This window comes from Molossus molossus, unplaced genomic scaffold (assembly GCF_014108415.1).
Source record: "Molossus molossus isolate mMolMol1 unplaced genomic scaffold, mMolMol1.p scaffold_m16_p_17, whole genome shotgun sequence".
NCBI lineage: Eukaryota > Metazoa > Chordata > Mammalia > Chiroptera > Molossidae > Molossus > Molossus molossus.
This window is the reverse complement of record NW_023425352.1, coordinates 21,516,263-21,533,112: the sequence shown is the minus strand read 5'-3', so window position 1 is coordinate 21,533,112 and position 16,850 is coordinate 21,516,263. Positions and strand designations below refer to the sequence as shown.

Sequence of the window (16,850 nt, the reverse complement as noted above, 5' to 3'; positions counted from 1 at the left end):
CCTGGTTGGGTTGTGTGGGTGGCAGCCACTCAATGTGTCCCTTTCACATCGATGTTTCTTTCTCTCCCTTCCTCTCTCTCCTTCCCGCTCTGTCTGGATAGAAAATGGAAAAATGTCCTCGGGTGAAGATAATAAATAAATAAATAAATAAATAAATAAATAAATAAATAAAAAAGAATTCATTATGATTTACTTACAGGAATGTAGATTTGGATTAGATAGATGACCTAGCAGTTCTCTGCAAATTATTCTCTGATAACAGACCCCTGTTACAGTACTTGAAAAAATTTTTTTTTCCTTTGTTGAGTTTAGAGAGAGAGGGAGAGAGAGAGAAACATTAATGAGAGAGAACTACGATTGGCCGCCTCCTGCATGCCCTCCACTGGGGATTTGGCCCACAGCCTGGGCATGTGTCCTGACTGGGAATTGAACCAAGAACCTCTTGGTGCATGGGTTGGTGCTCAACCACTGAGCCACACCAGCTGGGCTTTTTAGTTTTTAAGATAACTCATAAGTACTAATGATTGATAAGACAAAGAATGCAGTACAGGCCAGGGACCATATCTCCAGATAGTCTTGTGAAAGATGATTGTTTATAATGGATACTATGACCAGTTTGATATTTATCTTGGTTGTCATTCTATCTCAGCCATGATTAACAAAAGTATTTATGGATAGCGCTGCTGGTGTGGTTCAGTGGACTGAGTATTGTCCCATGGACTGAGAGATCCTGGTTCCATTCCTGGTCAGGGCACAGGCCTGGATTGCAGGCTCAATCCCCAGTAGGGGGCGTGCAGGAATCAGCTGATGGATGTTTCTCACATGGATGTCCCTCTCTAAAAAAATCATAAAAACATATTTTTAAAAATGTATTTATAGCTACAGTTTAAGGAATATGTAATCAACTAGAAGGCTTGGGAATGCTTTACTAAGGACATTAATGTTGATCAAAAGTGATAGCATGAAAACTCTGGGATACAAAGATGGATTATTTTTTTTTACATCAGCATCTATACAAGAAGTGAGGGGCAGATTGCTTGATTTGTAGAAAGGATTCACTGAGGTGAGTTGTCATTGATTGAACAGATTTTATTTATTTATTAATTTATAATGTTCTTAAATTTTTATTTGAGGGAGAGGGAGATAGAAACATGGATGAGAAACATAGATCCACAGCTTCCTGCATGCCCCCTACTGGAGGTCGAGCCTGCAACCCAGTTATGCCCTGACCAGAATCAAATCGTGACCTCCTGGTACTTGGGACAAATCTCAGCCCTCAATGACTAGATGGTGCTGTGGTTCCTTGCTACACGGAATCTCCAACATGGCCATTTGCTTACTCACAGCCAATAAGGAGGACTCCAGCAGAATAGGCCTTACAATCTTTTGTAATGTAATCACACAATTGTGTACACATAATTATGTATCTCCCATCACCATGTATATACTATTATTTAGAAGCAAGTCACAGTTTCTTCCCACAAGTAAGAGAAGGGGACCACATAAGGGCTTGAAAACCAGGAGATGGGGATTATGGAAGCCAGCTGTCCGTGGACAATCTGCAAACAATTTGCTACTTGTTACCACGACCGTACAACAATCAATCTTTTCTAAGTTTATGGGTGTGCAGCAACTGGAGTTGTCTGCACCACTGTTGGGAATGTAAAATGATAAACAATTTTGGGAAATGGTTTGACAGTTTTTGAAAAGTTAAACACCTACCACATGACCCATTCCTAGATATTATTCAAGATAAATGAAAACAACTCACATAAAGACTTGTATATAGATGTTCATAGCAGCTTTATTCATAATAGCCCCAAATGGGGAAACAACCCAAATATCCATCAACAAGTGAGTGGGTTAACAATATGAAGTATATCCAAACAATGGAATATTTCTCATCAATAAAAAGGAACATATCAGTGATACACACAACAAAATCATTATTCTGAGAAAGAAGCCACACACACAAAAGTATTTCCTGTATGATTCCATTTATATAACATTCTAGAAATGCAAATTAATCTATAGGCAAGAAAGCAGACCAGTTGTTGCCTGGAGAAGGGACAGGTGGACTACAAAGGGCACTTGGAAACTTCTGGGAGTGATAAAATGTTCTGTATCTTAATAATGATGGTGATGCACAGGTGTTATATACTGTCACACTCCTCAAATTGTACACTTTAAAAAATGTAGTCATGCCCTGGCCAGTTGCTCAGTGGTTAGAGCATCTGCCTGCAGTCCAGAGAGACCTGGGTTCAGTTCCCGCTAAGGGCATGTACCTTGGCTGCAGTTTGTCCCTGGCCCTGGTTGGGTCTTGTGGGAGGCAACCATTCGATGTGTCCCTTTCATGTCGATGTTTGTCTCTCTCTCTCTCCCTCCCACTCTATCTGAACAAAATAATAGAAAAAAAAATGTCCTCGGGTGAGGATGAAAAAAAATGTAGTCATTGCACGTATTTCACACCTTAATAAAGTTGATTAAGAACAAGAGTTAAATGAAAGAATGAACAGAGAAATGAATCTAGGCATTTGGAAGAAAAAGTAATGTTGATACTGAGTAAACGTGATTTTAAACAAAATTTGCAATATGCCATTCTCACCTCTCTTGTGCATTAGCTAAAAAAAGAAACAGAGCTACATGAAACATTTCAGATGCTATTTTCCAAGGTAATAATCAGTTTGCTTTTAACAGAACAAAGAGGGAATTTATCATTAACAAATTACTAGTGGTGTTGAGAATTTTTTACATTCATTGGCCATTTACATTTTTAAAAATTGCCTGTTTGGCCTGGCCAGTGTGGCTCAGTAGCTGAGTATCTATCCACGCATCAAGAGGTTGCTGGTTCAATTCTTGGTCAAGGCACATGCCTAGGCCGTGGGCCAGATCCTCAATTGGGGGCATGCATGAGGCAGCCAATCGATGGTCTCTCCCATTGAGGTTTCTCTCTCTCTCTCCCCCGCTTTCTCTCTAAAATCAATAAAGAAAAAATTTTAAAAAGTAAAAAACTGCCTGTTTGTAAACTTTGCCAATTTCTCTATTGGGTTGTTTTTCTTAGTTCCTCTGTTTACAGGCCTCATCAGCCTGGGAGCTCCTTGGAGACAAGGACTGTATCTTAGTTCTTTCTCCATCCTCAGCCCAGCAATGTTTGGTATTTCATTCATGAAATGTTTGTTAAAATAGAACTGAATTACCTTAATTTATTCTCATTACCCTTTGGAGACTTTAACATCATTATTTTTATTTTACACTAGGAACACAAGACGCAGAGGTTGAATAATTTGCAGTCACACCAATGGCACAATTGGGATTGTAATCAGGCCCTTCTAATTTTAAACTATGGATTTACTGAAACTGTCCTCCATTCTCTCCAGAGATGTTTGCCCGGGATTTGTCTTCTTCTAGGTATCAAATAAGTATTCTACATCCTTTTTTTTTTTGGTACGTGCCCCTAGCGGGGGCCGAACCCAGAACTCTCTGACTCGCAGGCCAACGCTCCAACCGCTAAGCCAAACCAACCAGTGAGCAACTGAGTATTTTAAATGAATTTAAAGTTAGCCAAGCTTAACCTCCGCTAGGCACTCTGCATCCCTTTTGTTTCCCACGGTAGGGAAAAGGACGCTTCCTCCTTTCCTTCCGCTTTGCAGCTCTTTTGGCCCCGGCGACTCGCCATCGTCCGTGCGGAGGCGTTCACTAGCTGCGGTGATGGCGACTGGGACGCCAGATTCGCAGGCGCGATTCGGTCAGTCCGTGAAGGGGCTTCTCACAGAGAAGGTGAACACCTGCGGTACTGACGTGATCGCCCTCACTAAGCAGGTGCTGAAAGGCTCCCGGAGCTCCGAGGTGAGCTGGTAGTGCACTCACAGGATCTCACACCTCGGGGTACTCCGGCCTTTCTCAGCTGTGGGAAGGGGGTCGCGTAGCACCTTGGGAGTTGTAGGCTCGTTCGCTGAGGGCAAGTGTTGCATTCTGGGATGTGTAGTCGTTGGGAGGACTAGAGGTAGAGAAGGAGAAAGAAACGAGACGATGGAAAATTATGCTTCAAAAATTGGCGATTGTCGCAGGAAGATGAATGAAGTAACGAGTTCCTCATTTGTTTCTCTGGTTGTCTCTGCCCCTTTCGTCCCCCAAATTCCGCATGGTTTTGCCCTCAGCATCTCAGGTTTCTTCCTCTTGTGTGCATCGTCTGTCTATGGATTTATTCTTTTCTGATTTGTCTTTTTGGGCACATTCTTGGTTTTCTTTCTTCTTTCTTTTCTTTCTTTCTTTCTTTCTTTCTTTCTTTCTTTCTTTCTTTCTTTCTTTCTTTCTTTCTTTCTTTCTTTCTTTCTTTCTTTCTCTTTTCCTTAAAAAAAAAACTTTGTCATATAGATATTTCATTTTTTATGATTAAAAATTTGAAAATAATTTTATAATTTTCTTTATTTTTTTAATCCTCACCCGAGGACATTTTTTCCATTTTTTTGTTCAGATAGAGTGGGAGGGGGAGCGAGGAAGAGAGAGAGAGAGAAACATCATTGTGAAAGGACACATTGAGTGGTTGCCACCCGCATGACCCAACCAGGGCCGGGGACAAACTGCAATCGAGGTACATGCTCTTAGCAGGATCCAAACCCAGGTCTCTGGACCGCAGGCCGACACTCTAACCGCTGAGCCAAACTGGCCAGGGCTAATTTTCTTTATTTTTTTATATTGCTTTCCAAGTAGCATGCTTTATTAAAAGAAACACTGGAAATATGTATTCTTTTTGAGCAATAATCTTCATCTTTACTGACAGGTATGATGAAGAAACCAGATTTCTACACCAACTAATGGAAAATTAATCACTGATGAGTCTAGTTTCAAATCTGAAAAAGAACACACACACGTTAGGACTGATTCTGTCCATTCAGTTAAAATATTTCCATTGCTGAACTACATTTGTTACTGAAATTCTAAAAATGCTCATTTTTGTGGGTATTCTATTTTGTCAAAAGATTTAGTATTTAGCCCTGGCCAGTTTTGCTCAGCGGTTAGAGCGTGGGCCCGTGGACCAGAGAGTCCCAGGTTCAGTTCCCGCCAAGGGCATGTACTTCAGTTGCAGTTTGTCCCGGCCTCGGTTGGGATCGTGTTAGTGGTGGTCAGTCTATGTGTCAATGTTTCTCTCTCTCTCTCTCCTCTCTCTCCCCCTCCCGCTCTATCTGAAAATAAATGCAAAAATGTCCTCGGGTGAGGATTAAAAAAAAAGATTTAGTATTTATTACATTATTTACATTAATTGACATTTACAAAGAGTGGAGAGACCAGGGAGACAACACTCTATAGTATTTAAAACCTTTATCTCTTTTTAAATGTTCTTAGTGAACTATAAAATTTAGTAATTATATTTAGATTTTCACAACTTGCAGGTGTCTGAGTATCTCTTAATCTGCTTTCTCCCTTCAAAATTCTTTCCATTCTAAACAGAACATATTTGCTTCTTAGTGCTAATCTGTAGGATTTTTTTAGAAAGAGATTCTGTTTCATACATTTTTAATTAAAAATGTCCCCAAAATTAAAACCTATATAGGATCACCCTCCCCCCCATAAATACTGGTATTTTCTGTTAACCCTATTTCAAATTTAGAATTATATTTATATGTCAAGACGTGCAAGTGCACATATTTCTGTAGAACCTTCAATTTCATTATGAAAGCTTCCTCAAAACAATAGAGTATTTATTTTTACTCTGACTTGTTTAAATAACACAAGGAAGTTGGCATGATTTAAAGTGAAAGTGTTTTATTGTTATGAAAACAGACTGTGATTGATGGTGACACTAGCATTTGGTTAGTGACTGGCTGATGATCACCCAGGCTCCTGACTTTATACTCATTACTTTTGGCTAATTTGACACTTAATTGTTCAACATGCATCTCCTAGGAGATGATCAGGGGATGCAAAAATAGCAAATTCTAAGCAGGTGATTTTGCTATCTTTAGCACTTCTGGTACAGGGTTAGATGAAGTTAAAGAGGAACGCTATTAGTGGAAATAAAATTAGGGAGTTACCTGTGGATTTTATTTACTCACATTAGGACTGGTCACTCCTTATTTGAAGCTAACTGAAAGAGACTGGACCATGACTTGTGGCTAGATGGTGGATATTTTTGTTGTTGTTACTTCTTACCCGAGGATATTTTTCCACTGATTTTTTTTTTTTTTTTTTTTTTTTTTTTTTTTAGAGAGAGAGAGTGGAAGGGAGGGAGGGAGAGAGAAAAACATCAATGTCAATGTAAGAAGGAAACATTGATTGGCTGCCTTCTGCATGTCCCCCACTGGGGATGGAACCCACAGCCTGGGCATGTGCTCTCACCAGAAATTGAACTGGTGACCCTTCGGTGCATGGGATGATGCCCAACCCAACTGAGCCATGGCCAGGGCTATTTATTTATTATAATTTATTGATTTTAGAGAGAGAGAGAAACATCAATTTGTTGTTACAGTTATTTGTGTATTCATTGGTGCTTCTTGTATGTGCCCTGACTTGGAATGAACCTGCAACCTTGGAGTATCAGGATGACACTCTAACCAGTTGAGCTACCAGGCCAAGGCCTTCTCTATAACAAGAGGTTATAGCCTTTGTTTTAAAGCCTATATTTTGTCTTGCTTCTCTAGCTTTTTTGTTGTTGTTGTTTCATTTTCATGAAACGTTTTTCCATCCCTTTATTTTCAGTCTGTGTGTCTTTCTTTCTGAAGTGACTCTCTTGTAGACAGCATTTGTTAAGGGTCTTGTTTTCTTATCCATTCAGCCTCCATCTGTCTTTTGATGGGAGCATTTACTCTATTTACATTTAAAGTAATTGATAGATAAGTAGTTATTCCCCTTTTATTCTTCATATTTTTGCTTTTCTTCTTCTGAAAGAAGTCCCTTTAACATTTCTTGTGACCCTGGTTTGGTGGCAATGCACGTCTTTAGCTTTTTCTTGTTTGGAAAGCTCTATCTGCTCTTCAGTTCTAAATGGTAGCTTTGCTGGGTTGAGTAATCTTAATTGTAGGCCTTCTCTTTTCATCACTTTGAGTATTTTGGGTCAATCTCTGGCCTGCAAACTTTCTACTGGGAAATCAGCTGATGAGTTCAGTATTTTTTGTGTTTGTTTGCAGTTTGAGAGTACATTTATTAAAACTGGGGGCAATGAAACAAGGAAGGGCTTAGGATAGAAGAAGCAACAGGAGAGCCTAAGTAAGGCTGCTTTGGCTCTCTAGAAATGTTATAGGAAAGAAATGAGCCTAGGCGGGGCTGCTTTGGCTCATTGAGAAATCAGAGAAAAGGGGGCCTTGGAGAGAGGTTCAGGGGGTTAGTTAGCCTGGGATGAGCTGCCGCTGCCCACTGTTCCCTGGTTGCAAGACTGTGAGTTTCGGAGATGTACACCTGAGAGGGAAGAAAGGGGGGAAGGGAAAGGCGCCGGTATGCTCCCGGGAGGGAGAGTGCGCCCTGAAGTTTGTCTTTTTACTGAATCTCTTACATGATACTTAACACATACTGTATTTCCTTTTTTTATATTTGCTTACATCTTTTTTTTTTTAATCCTCACTCGAGGACATATTTTTGTTTTTTGTTCAGAGTGGGAGGGAGAGAGAGAAAGAGAGAAACATTGACGTGAAAGGGACACATCGAGTGGTTGCCACCCGCACGACCCAACCAGGGCGGGGGACAAACCGCAACCAACGTACATGCCTTTAGCGGGAACCGAACCCGGGTCTCTCTGGACCGCAGGCCGACGCTCTAACTGCTGAGCCAAACTGGCCAGGGCTGCTTACATCTTTTTGCCACTTCCTTTCATAGCTGGGCAAGATTTATTAATTTTAAAAATTAAAAAGAAAAATAAATAAAGATTGCCACGAGGGAAGGAATCTGGTGGCTGTAGCAGTGTTCGTGTTCCTTGTTAATTGGAGGTCACAGGTCCCCTTTTACTAGCATCTCTCTGACCCAAGGGAACAGGGAAGGTTGGTAGGACACACATAACAGTAGCTCCCTTTACATGGCTGGACTCAATGTCTGCCAGGATCAGGGTGCAAAGGAGGTCGGAAACCTCTGTCGATCTCTTCTTGCCTCTCAGTGCTGAGTCACATCTCTTTGACCACAGGCCACCCAACTGAATCAGAGCTCAGAGCCCAGCGATCAGTGAACCCATTAAAATCTGCCTCCACATTTCTCCTTTCTTTCCTCTTCCCTACCCCCATCTTGCCATCCTTCCTGTGGTGGTTTCTCACTTTAAATCCTGAGCGTCTTCCCAGGCTTTTCCCTCCTCTCTGAGGCTCTCATTCTACTTCTAAAGAGCTGCATTCCTTCTATCCTTTTCAGTCCTGCTCCCTCACTTCTCTCAAACCACCCCAACTCTCAAATTTGCCTTTAAAAAATCAAAAGTTAGGTTCTCAAGGGCTTGTGGAGCCAAACGTGTTTTTTTTTTGCAGACTTCTCGCAGCACTAGACTAATAAGCTCTGCAGTTACGGAGCACTGGGTTTCTCAGGCAGTGGCCTTTGCAACAGATGTCGAACCCGTGCCAGAGCTGCCACAGTGACAGGGAAATGGATTTTTAGCATGAACAAAAATTACATTTAGAGTGTTTGTAGTTGAATACCCCATTACAACTGTGTGGGGAAGAGAGAGGGCAGGGGTAGAACAGCTGCAGAGAGATTACAAGAAGTTTGGAAATTTTGATTATTACCATTTTATTTTTGTCTTCCAGCTGCTAGGTCAGGCAGCTCGAAACATGGTACTACAGGAAGATGCCATTTTGCACTCAGAAGATGTAAGGAACCATTTCTTTTATGATTTGTGTTTTATTTATACATAGTTTGTGTGGCTACAGGGAAGTGGAATATTTTATTTCTCTCTCTTTTTTAAATTAGAGTTTGAGGAAAATGGCAATAATAACCACACATCTTCAGTACCAGTGAGTATGCCCTTTCTGCTGACTGTTGCTACAATCTTGTCATCTTTGGGCTGCTGCTTCCTGCCTTGTGCTTTTAGCTCTTTTCCTGTTGAGAGTTGGGAGTATAGGTGGGTGGGTCAAGGATGAGCTCCCTCTGGAAAAGATGCCCGAGACTGAAGAAGTTAGGGGTCAGGGGAGGTCAGGAGCAGGGACCACCTTTTGTGAACCTTTCTGTGTTAATTTGAGGGCTACTCAGAGGAAGGGACTGTAAACCCCATAAGGGCAGGGCCCATGCCAGGACCATGCTAACACATGCTTGGCACCCAGTAGGCACTTAATTAGTATTTGTTGTCCATGCTCAAGCTTTCTTCCAGGGAGTCTGCTCCTTCACTGGGGAGTCAAGTGTAACTGTGACCTGTATCCTACATTTTCATATGCCCAGCCCTAGCTATGAGTAAATCATCCAGGGTATTTTGAAATGTAAAGACACCTTCTCCATTTTAATTTTGGATAATATTATATTTTAATTAGCTTTTCATCTTATTTCTTTTTTTTTTTTTATATATATTTTATGTAGTTGATATTATACTTATGCCCCTATTGGAAATTGGGAATTTAACTCTTGATGTTTAAATAGCTAGCCCTGGCTGGTTTGGCTCAGTGGTTAGAGTGTCGACCTGCGGTCCAGAGAGACCCAGGTTTGGTTTCCACTAAGGGCATGTACTTCGGTTGCAGTTTGTCCCTGGCCCTGGTTGGTCGTGTGGGTGGAGGCTTCTCGATGTGTCCCTTTCACATTGATGTTTTTTTCTTTCTCTCTCCCTCCCACTCTATCTGAACAGAAAATGGAAAAATGTCCTTGGGTGAGGATAAAAATAAATAAATAAATAAATAAATAAATATTCATTCTTTGGGTGTGTACATATCAGGTATGTGACCACTTGACTCCACATACTCTGTGAACTGAATTTGAGTCATGCATGTAGTTTGTTAGACCACATCCTACATGCTGTGATAGAATATTACCTCTTTAGGTTTAGAATCTATCTTCTTTTTTTATCCTCACCTGAGGACATTTTTCCATTTTTGTTCAGATAGAGTGGGAAGGAGAGAGAGAAACATCAACGTGAAAGGGACACATCAAGTGACTGCCTCCTGCACGACTCCAACCAGGGCCAGGGACGAATCACCACCGAGGTACATGCCCTTGACCAGAATTGAACACGTGATTCATTGGTCCTCGGGCCGATGCTGTAACCGCTGAGCCAAACCGGCCAGGGCTAGAATCTATCTTTTCAGCAGCTCTGCACTCAGATCGTGAATGGGTTCAGTAACACAAACAGGATAGAATGGACAGAATTAAAGAATGTGACATAAGCTGAAAATGTGTTCTGCCTAAATAAATATCTGGCCATAAATATTTCTACTAGTTCACTGAATTTTCTTATGTTTATTTTCCTCTGTTCTTTTCTGATTTAGGCAAGAAGCTATTCAGAAGAAGTAAGTAACCCCCTGGGTAGGGGAGTGGTTGGCCAACTGAAGCAGGCTAGAGGGAATTATACTGCTGGGCCTGGGATCAATACAAAACCCTGGTTGACAGATGCCCTTAAATTGACATACACTCTGAGATACCTCATTTGGGATATAAAGCATGCAGTATATTTTAAAAGCATTCAGTAAGTCAGAGGCATGCACTACTAGTAAAAATTTTCTAAAGTTACATTAGTGATAATCATTAAGTAGAGTAAGTGTGCTAAAGTTATTAAACAAAAAAAAAAGAAAATAAAGTTATTAAACAGCCTTGTTGTCTTTTATGTTTTGTTTTTTTTTTTAGTGGATTAAATCTGTCCCTCTCAATATTTTTATACTACTAATTAGCTTTACAAACCTTTTCTTCATAGTTTAAGAACGTCTGGGACCCTAGTAGACCAAATATACATTTTGATTTAGCTTCAACAGTACTTAGACATTAAAATACAAGTAATTAGCATAGAGATGTCTTTATTGCTCATTCCAGATAACTTTTTCTCTCATTTCTAGTGTTGAGCAGTCATCAGACCTACAGGACCAATTGAATCATCTGTTGAAATAGAATGGCTCATAAGAAGGCTTTGCCTGATGCTGAAGAGGAAATATCTACCACAACCACTGTGCTGTGGGTTGTTTTCTATTTTTTTCTCTAGAATTTAATTTAGAAAACGTTTGTGGTGATGCACAGTTTCTCCTGAAAAGAAGCTAGGTGATTAAATTTGGAAGCACTTCTTGAATCAGACTAACCCATGCTCTTCTTGAATTTTTAAGTTGTTCTATTGGTTTGATATGAAAGCAAAATTAAAAGTTGTCTTAGTTTTTTTCCATAGAACTTCAGTGTCAAAAGCCATATTGTCTAAGTGTGATTCTTAAACAAATATCGAGTAGTGTTTTAAATTCAGAAATAGAGCTTCTATTGTGAACATAGAAGAATGGTTAATATTCCTTTTAAAGAATTTTTTCTTTTAATCATAAATTCAGGAAATATTTTAATTTCCTGGTCACAGAATGGTGATAGGTAACACCTGTTTACTTTTCTAGTAACTCAGGGGATATTTATTTTATTTATTATAGCAAACATCTAAATGAAATTAGGCAAATTTCATCATATCTGCCCAGCTGCAAACTCCTGCCTTGACCTGCATTCCTAGGGTTTCTTTGTTGTTGTGATTCTTGATTATGTGGCCTTGTGTTCATTTTGTAATACCGCTAGTAATCAGCAAATTCACTTGTATGACATTTATCAAATGTGAAGGCAGTTGAATTACTGTGAGTGATTGTAGTGTAAGATTGTACCATGGGGGAAACCTTGTGTTTGTAGATATTTACCTATATTTGTGGAATTCATCTTGTTAAATGGCATTACCATTGTCTATAGTTAAGTCTGAATATCTTTACTTTGTTTTGATTTAAAATGGAACTCTCTCCTGTTCCAGTTCAGTTCTTAATTTACTAAGGGATTGGGAGAAAGTTGACATAAGAAAATGGAAGTTTTTCCCGGCTGATGTGGCACAGTTTGTTGAGCCTCATCCCATGTACTAAAGGTCCGGTTCAATTCCTAGTCAGGGCACATGTCGGGGTTGGGGGCTTAATCCCCAGTATGGGGTGTGCAGGAGCCATCCCATTGATGTTTCTCTATCTCCCTCTCCCTTCCTCTCTCTCTAAAGAAAAAAATCAATAAAAACATATATATTTTTTTTATCCTCACCCGAGGACATCTTTTCATTTTTTGTTCAGATAGAGTGGGAGGGAGAGAGAGAAAGAGAGAGAGAGAAACATCGACGTGAAAGGGACACATCGAGTGGCTGACACCCACACAACCAACCAGGGCCAGGGACAAACTGCAACCGAGGTACGTGCCCTTAGCGGGAACCAAACCCGGGTCTCTCCGGACCGCAGGCCAATGCTCTAACCGCTGAGCCAAACCGGCCAGGGCAATAAAAACATAATTTTTTAAAAATTAAGTTTTCACTGGAAGAAAAAAATGAGTAATTTATAATTCATATCATATTATCATCAAATTAACTAATCATATCAGATTACATTTATCCCTCATTGTACATATATATGTTAACTTAAGGTTAAAAAAACACAAATGAGGTGTGAAGGAAATCACTTATGCATTTATTCTATAAGCCTTTATTACAGTTATTGAATTTTTTTTTTTTTTTTATCCTCACCTGAGGACATTTTCTCATTTTTTTTTTTTTTTGTTCAGGTAGAGTGGGAGGGAGAGAGAGGAACAGAGAGAGAGAGAGAAACATCGATGTGAAAGGAACACATCGAGTGGCTGCCACCACACGACCGACCAGGGCCGGGGACAAACTGCAACCGAGGTATGCGCCCTTAGCGGAAACTGAACCCGGGTCTCTCAGGACCACAGGTCGACGCTCTAACCGCTGAACCAAACCGGCCAGGGCAAGTTATTGAATTTAAACATGCTCAATTTAACTTAAAAAGAAGGGTTGCAACTTCCAGCAAAAGTCATATTAAGAGTAAATATTGACTGCTTGAACCCGAGTCTCGGCTTCTTGCTTTCCTCCTTGAACAACATGAGCTTCAGCACCCATAGCAGCTCTCCACAAACTAATGGAGAGTAGTGCAGTAGTTGTTCTGGGCTCTGTGCAGTCGCCAAGCCACTGGGACCAGCCAGCCAGCAGTACGGCCAGTATCTATGCAGGTGCTAAGGGCTTGGGCTCCCAGATATCCGTGTCCCATTCCAGTAGTATGTGGGGCAGCTGGGGGCTTAGGTGGCTGACTGCAGGGATGGCCAGGGGTCTGGTGGGCATAGAGGGCTATTCAGAATGAGAAGGAAACTATGCAAAGCCTGAATGACCATCTGGCCTCCTACCTGGAGAGAGTGAGAAGCCTGGAGGCTGATAATTGGAGACTGGAGAGCAAAATCTGGGAACACCTGGAGAAGAAGGGACCCTAAGTCAGAGACTGGGGGTATTATTTCAAGATGATTGAGGACCTGAGTGCTCAGATCTTTGCAAGTTCTGGGGACAATGCCCACATCGTTCTACAGATTGACAGTGTGGGTCTTGCTGCTGATGACTTCAGCAACAAGTATGAGAGGGTGCTGGCCATGCACCAGTCTGTGGCGAGTGACATCAGTGGGCTCTGAAAGGTCACTGATGACACCAATATTACCCATCTGCAGCTGGAGACAGAGAATGAGGGTCTCAAGGAGGAGCTGCTCTTGTCGGCCTGCGGTCCAGAGAGACCCGGGTTCGGTTCCCGTTATGGGCACGTACCTCGGTTGCAGTTTGTCCTCGGCCCTGGTTGGTCGTGCGGGTGGCAGCCACTCGATGTGGCCCTTTCACGTCAGTTTCTCTCTCTCTCTCTTCCACGCTCTTCCTCCCACTCTGTCTGAACAAAAAATGGAAAAATGTCCTTGGGTGAGGATAAAAAAAAAAGGAGGAGCTGCTCTTTAAGAAGAAGAACTACGAGGAGGAAGTAAATGGTCTACAAAACCAGATGGCCAACTCTGGGTTGACCATGGAGTTGGATGCCCCCAAATCTCAGCACCCCAGTAAGATCAAGGCAGACGTCCATGCCCAGTATGATGAGCTGGATTGGAAGAACTGAGAGGAGCTCAACAAGTACTGGTCCCAGCAGATTGAGGAGAGAACCACAGTGGTCACCTCAGAGACCACTGGGATAGGAGCTGCTAAGATTACACAGAGTTGAGACATACGTTCTCAACTGTTCGTCCTTGGAGATTGAACTGGACTTAATGAGAAATTTGAAGGCCAGCTTGGAAAACAGCTTGAGGGAGGTGGAGACGTGCTATGCCATACAGATGGAATAGCTCAACAGGATCCCGTGGAGTCAGAGATAGTCCAGACCCGGGCAGAGGGGCATCGCCAGACCCAGGAGTACAAGGCCCTACTGAATATCAAGGTCAAGCTGGAGGCTGAGATTGCCACCTGTACTGCCTGCTGGAAGAAGGGGAGGACTTCAGTCTTGGACAACAGCCACTCCATATAGTCCATCCAAAAGACCACCACTACAGGATTGTGGACATCAAAGTGGTGTCTGAGGTCAACGACACCAAAGTTCTGAGGCGTTAAAGGCAGCAGAAGTGGGGCATCCGTGGCAGGGGCAGGAAGCCAATAAAAAGTTCAGAGATAAGCCCTGGCTGGTATAGCTCAGTTGGTTGGGCATGGTCCTGTGCACTGAAGGGTTGCTGGTTTGATTCCCAGTCAGGGCACATTCGATCCTCAGTAGGTTGCATGCAGGAGACAGTCTATTGATGCTTCCCCCTCTCATGGATGTTTCTCTCTCTCTCCCCCTCTTCTTCTCCCTTCCCCTCTCTCTAAAAATCAATTAAAAATCTTAAAAATATATATATTGAAATTTTTAAAAAGTAAACCATTTGAAGTAATATCTGAGGATATTATTATCACTGTTTCTATTCAACATTTTGCTGGTGGCCATGCCTAGGGCAGAAATTAAAAATAAGTGTAACTATTGGCCATGAAGAAACAAAATCATTATTATTATATGGTAGGATTATCTACTTAGAAAATCCAAGGACTGGTTTTAAAAAATGGTCTCCAATTTGGAAAGCAAAAGTCCAACCATCTAAGTGTTTAAATAGCAAAGAAATACGTAAGCCCTGGCTGGGTAGCTCAGATAGTTAGAGTGTTGTCCGGATATGCCAAGGTCGCAGGTTCCATCCCCAGTCAGGGCACATACAATAATCAACCAATGAATGCATAAATAAGTGGAACAACAAATCAGTCTGTTTCTTTCTCTCTCTCTTCCCCTCTCTCTAAAATAATCAATTAAAAACTACTTAAGATGAAAAACAAATTGAAATAAAGGTATGGTCTTTCATGCTGGAACACATATGAAGAAGCAGTGATTGCTTACATTATACCTGATAAAATAAATTTCACAGTCAAAATGTTAATGGTAAATAAAATTTAATGTAAAGATAAAATTTACATTAAATAATCAAAACCTAGTAGTATCGAATTTAGTCATTTTAAAGACTATAATGCCAAACTACATGAAAGAAAAGTAAGCAGAAAAGTGAGAACAGACTGAAATATAAATATAATTTGTTTGTTTCTTACAGAAATAGATAGGTGACATAGAATTAAATGGTGAGCAAAGATAGAAACAAAAAAATTACTTATTTAAATAAATCTGGTTTGTAGAGGATATGTTGGGATAATATTTTTAAACTAATGAAAATTCAAATTCTATGCAGGAAAATTTATGTGATGATACCAAAGTAGTAATATACAGAAAAAAATTATGCTTTAAATTTCTGTATTAGGGGTAAGAATAGAAATACATTTTTTTCTTTTTTAAAGGGATTTGTGGTTAGAATTTAGAAATAAAACAAATGAAATCAAAATGGAATAAGAAAACCAAGCATGAATGACAAAAAATTGAAAAATATATGAAACTATTAATTGGTTCTTATAGATTAAAAAGTGTCAGCTCAATAATAAAAATATAAATCAGAAAATTTATTGTAGAATAGAAGATATATAAAGTAAACCAATTTAATTTTGGAAAGAGTTATCTGACAGCTTGATGCTAAAAATTTGATTACTAGTATCAAAATGTCTGGCTTCTTATAAAGATGTAATATTACAAAACTGACATTTCAGAGAGAATATGTCAAGACTGGTTATGAGAATTAATCCACAAATTGTCAAAAATAATCAATTAAAATGTCATTTGTTTGTGATGGTTTTCCTGAGACTTTTCTAAACTGTCAAAGAAATTGTTTCCATAATTCTCCTAAAGTATAGAAAATGATAGTAAGATACCCAGTTCATTTGCTGAACTGATGCAGTTCTCATTAAAAAAAAATAAAATAAAATAAAAAGCGCCCTAGCCAGTTTGGCTCAGTGGTTGGAGTGTCAGCCTGTGGTCCAGAGACCCGGGTTTGGTTCCCACTAAGGGCACGTACCTGGGTTGCAATTTGTCTCCAGCCCTGGTTGAGTCCTGTGGGTGGCAACCACTTGTTGTGTCCCTTTCACATGGATGTTTCTCTCTCTCTCTCCCCTCCCACTCTGTCTGAACAAAAAATGGAAAAATGTCCTTGGGTGAGGATAAAAATAAATAAATAAATAAAAATAGAAAGCAAAATAAATAAATAAAAATAAAAAGCAAGATAACATAAGAAAATTTAGGAGATTCTTAATTATGAACATAGATGCAAAAATCTTAGTAAAATCTTAGAAAATTTTAATAGATATTTTGGATAATTGCTAAAATAATTCCAGAATTACAAAGTTGATATAACAGCTGCAACACATATTACATTAAGAAACAATAAAGTCGCTTTGGCCAGTTTGGCTCAGCGGTTGGAGCATCAGCCTGCAGACCAGGGAGTCTTGGGTTCGGTTCCTGCTAGGGGCACATACCGAAAAAAGAAAGAAACAATAAAATCAAAAC

At 40.3% G+C, this 16,850-nt stretch overlaps 1 protein-coding gene and 1 pseudogene across 1 annotated transcript in view; both read left to right on the top strand.

Moving 5' to 3' along the window:
• BORCS7 (BLOC-1 related complex subunit 7) overlaps window positions 1–11,721 on the top strand; it is a 44,666-nt gene extending 32,945 nt beyond the window's left edge. Inside the window, exons 4-9 of the mRNA XM_036264507.1 lie at window positions 3,258–3,408; window positions 3,651–3,846; window positions 8,712–8,774; window positions 8,875–8,918; window positions 10,374–10,394; window positions 10,935–11,721. Of these exons, the coding sequence (XP_036120400.1) occupies window positions 3,380–3,408; window positions 3,651–3,846; window positions 8,712–8,774; window positions 8,875–8,918; window positions 10,374–10,394; window positions 10,935–10,986 (405 nt within the window). The 5' untranslated portion in view covers window positions 3,258–3,379 and the 3' untranslated portion in view covers window positions 10,987–11,721. The remainder of the gene's footprint in view (window positions 1–3,257; window positions 3,409–3,650; window positions 3,847–8,711; window positions 8,775–8,874; window positions 8,919–10,373; window positions 10,395–10,934) is intronic.
• Window positions 11,722–13,386: 1,665 nt separating this feature from the next.
• On the top strand, window positions 13,387–14,536 carry LOC118632705 (annotated as a pseudogene).
• Window positions 14,537–16,850: the final 2,314 nt, after the last annotated feature.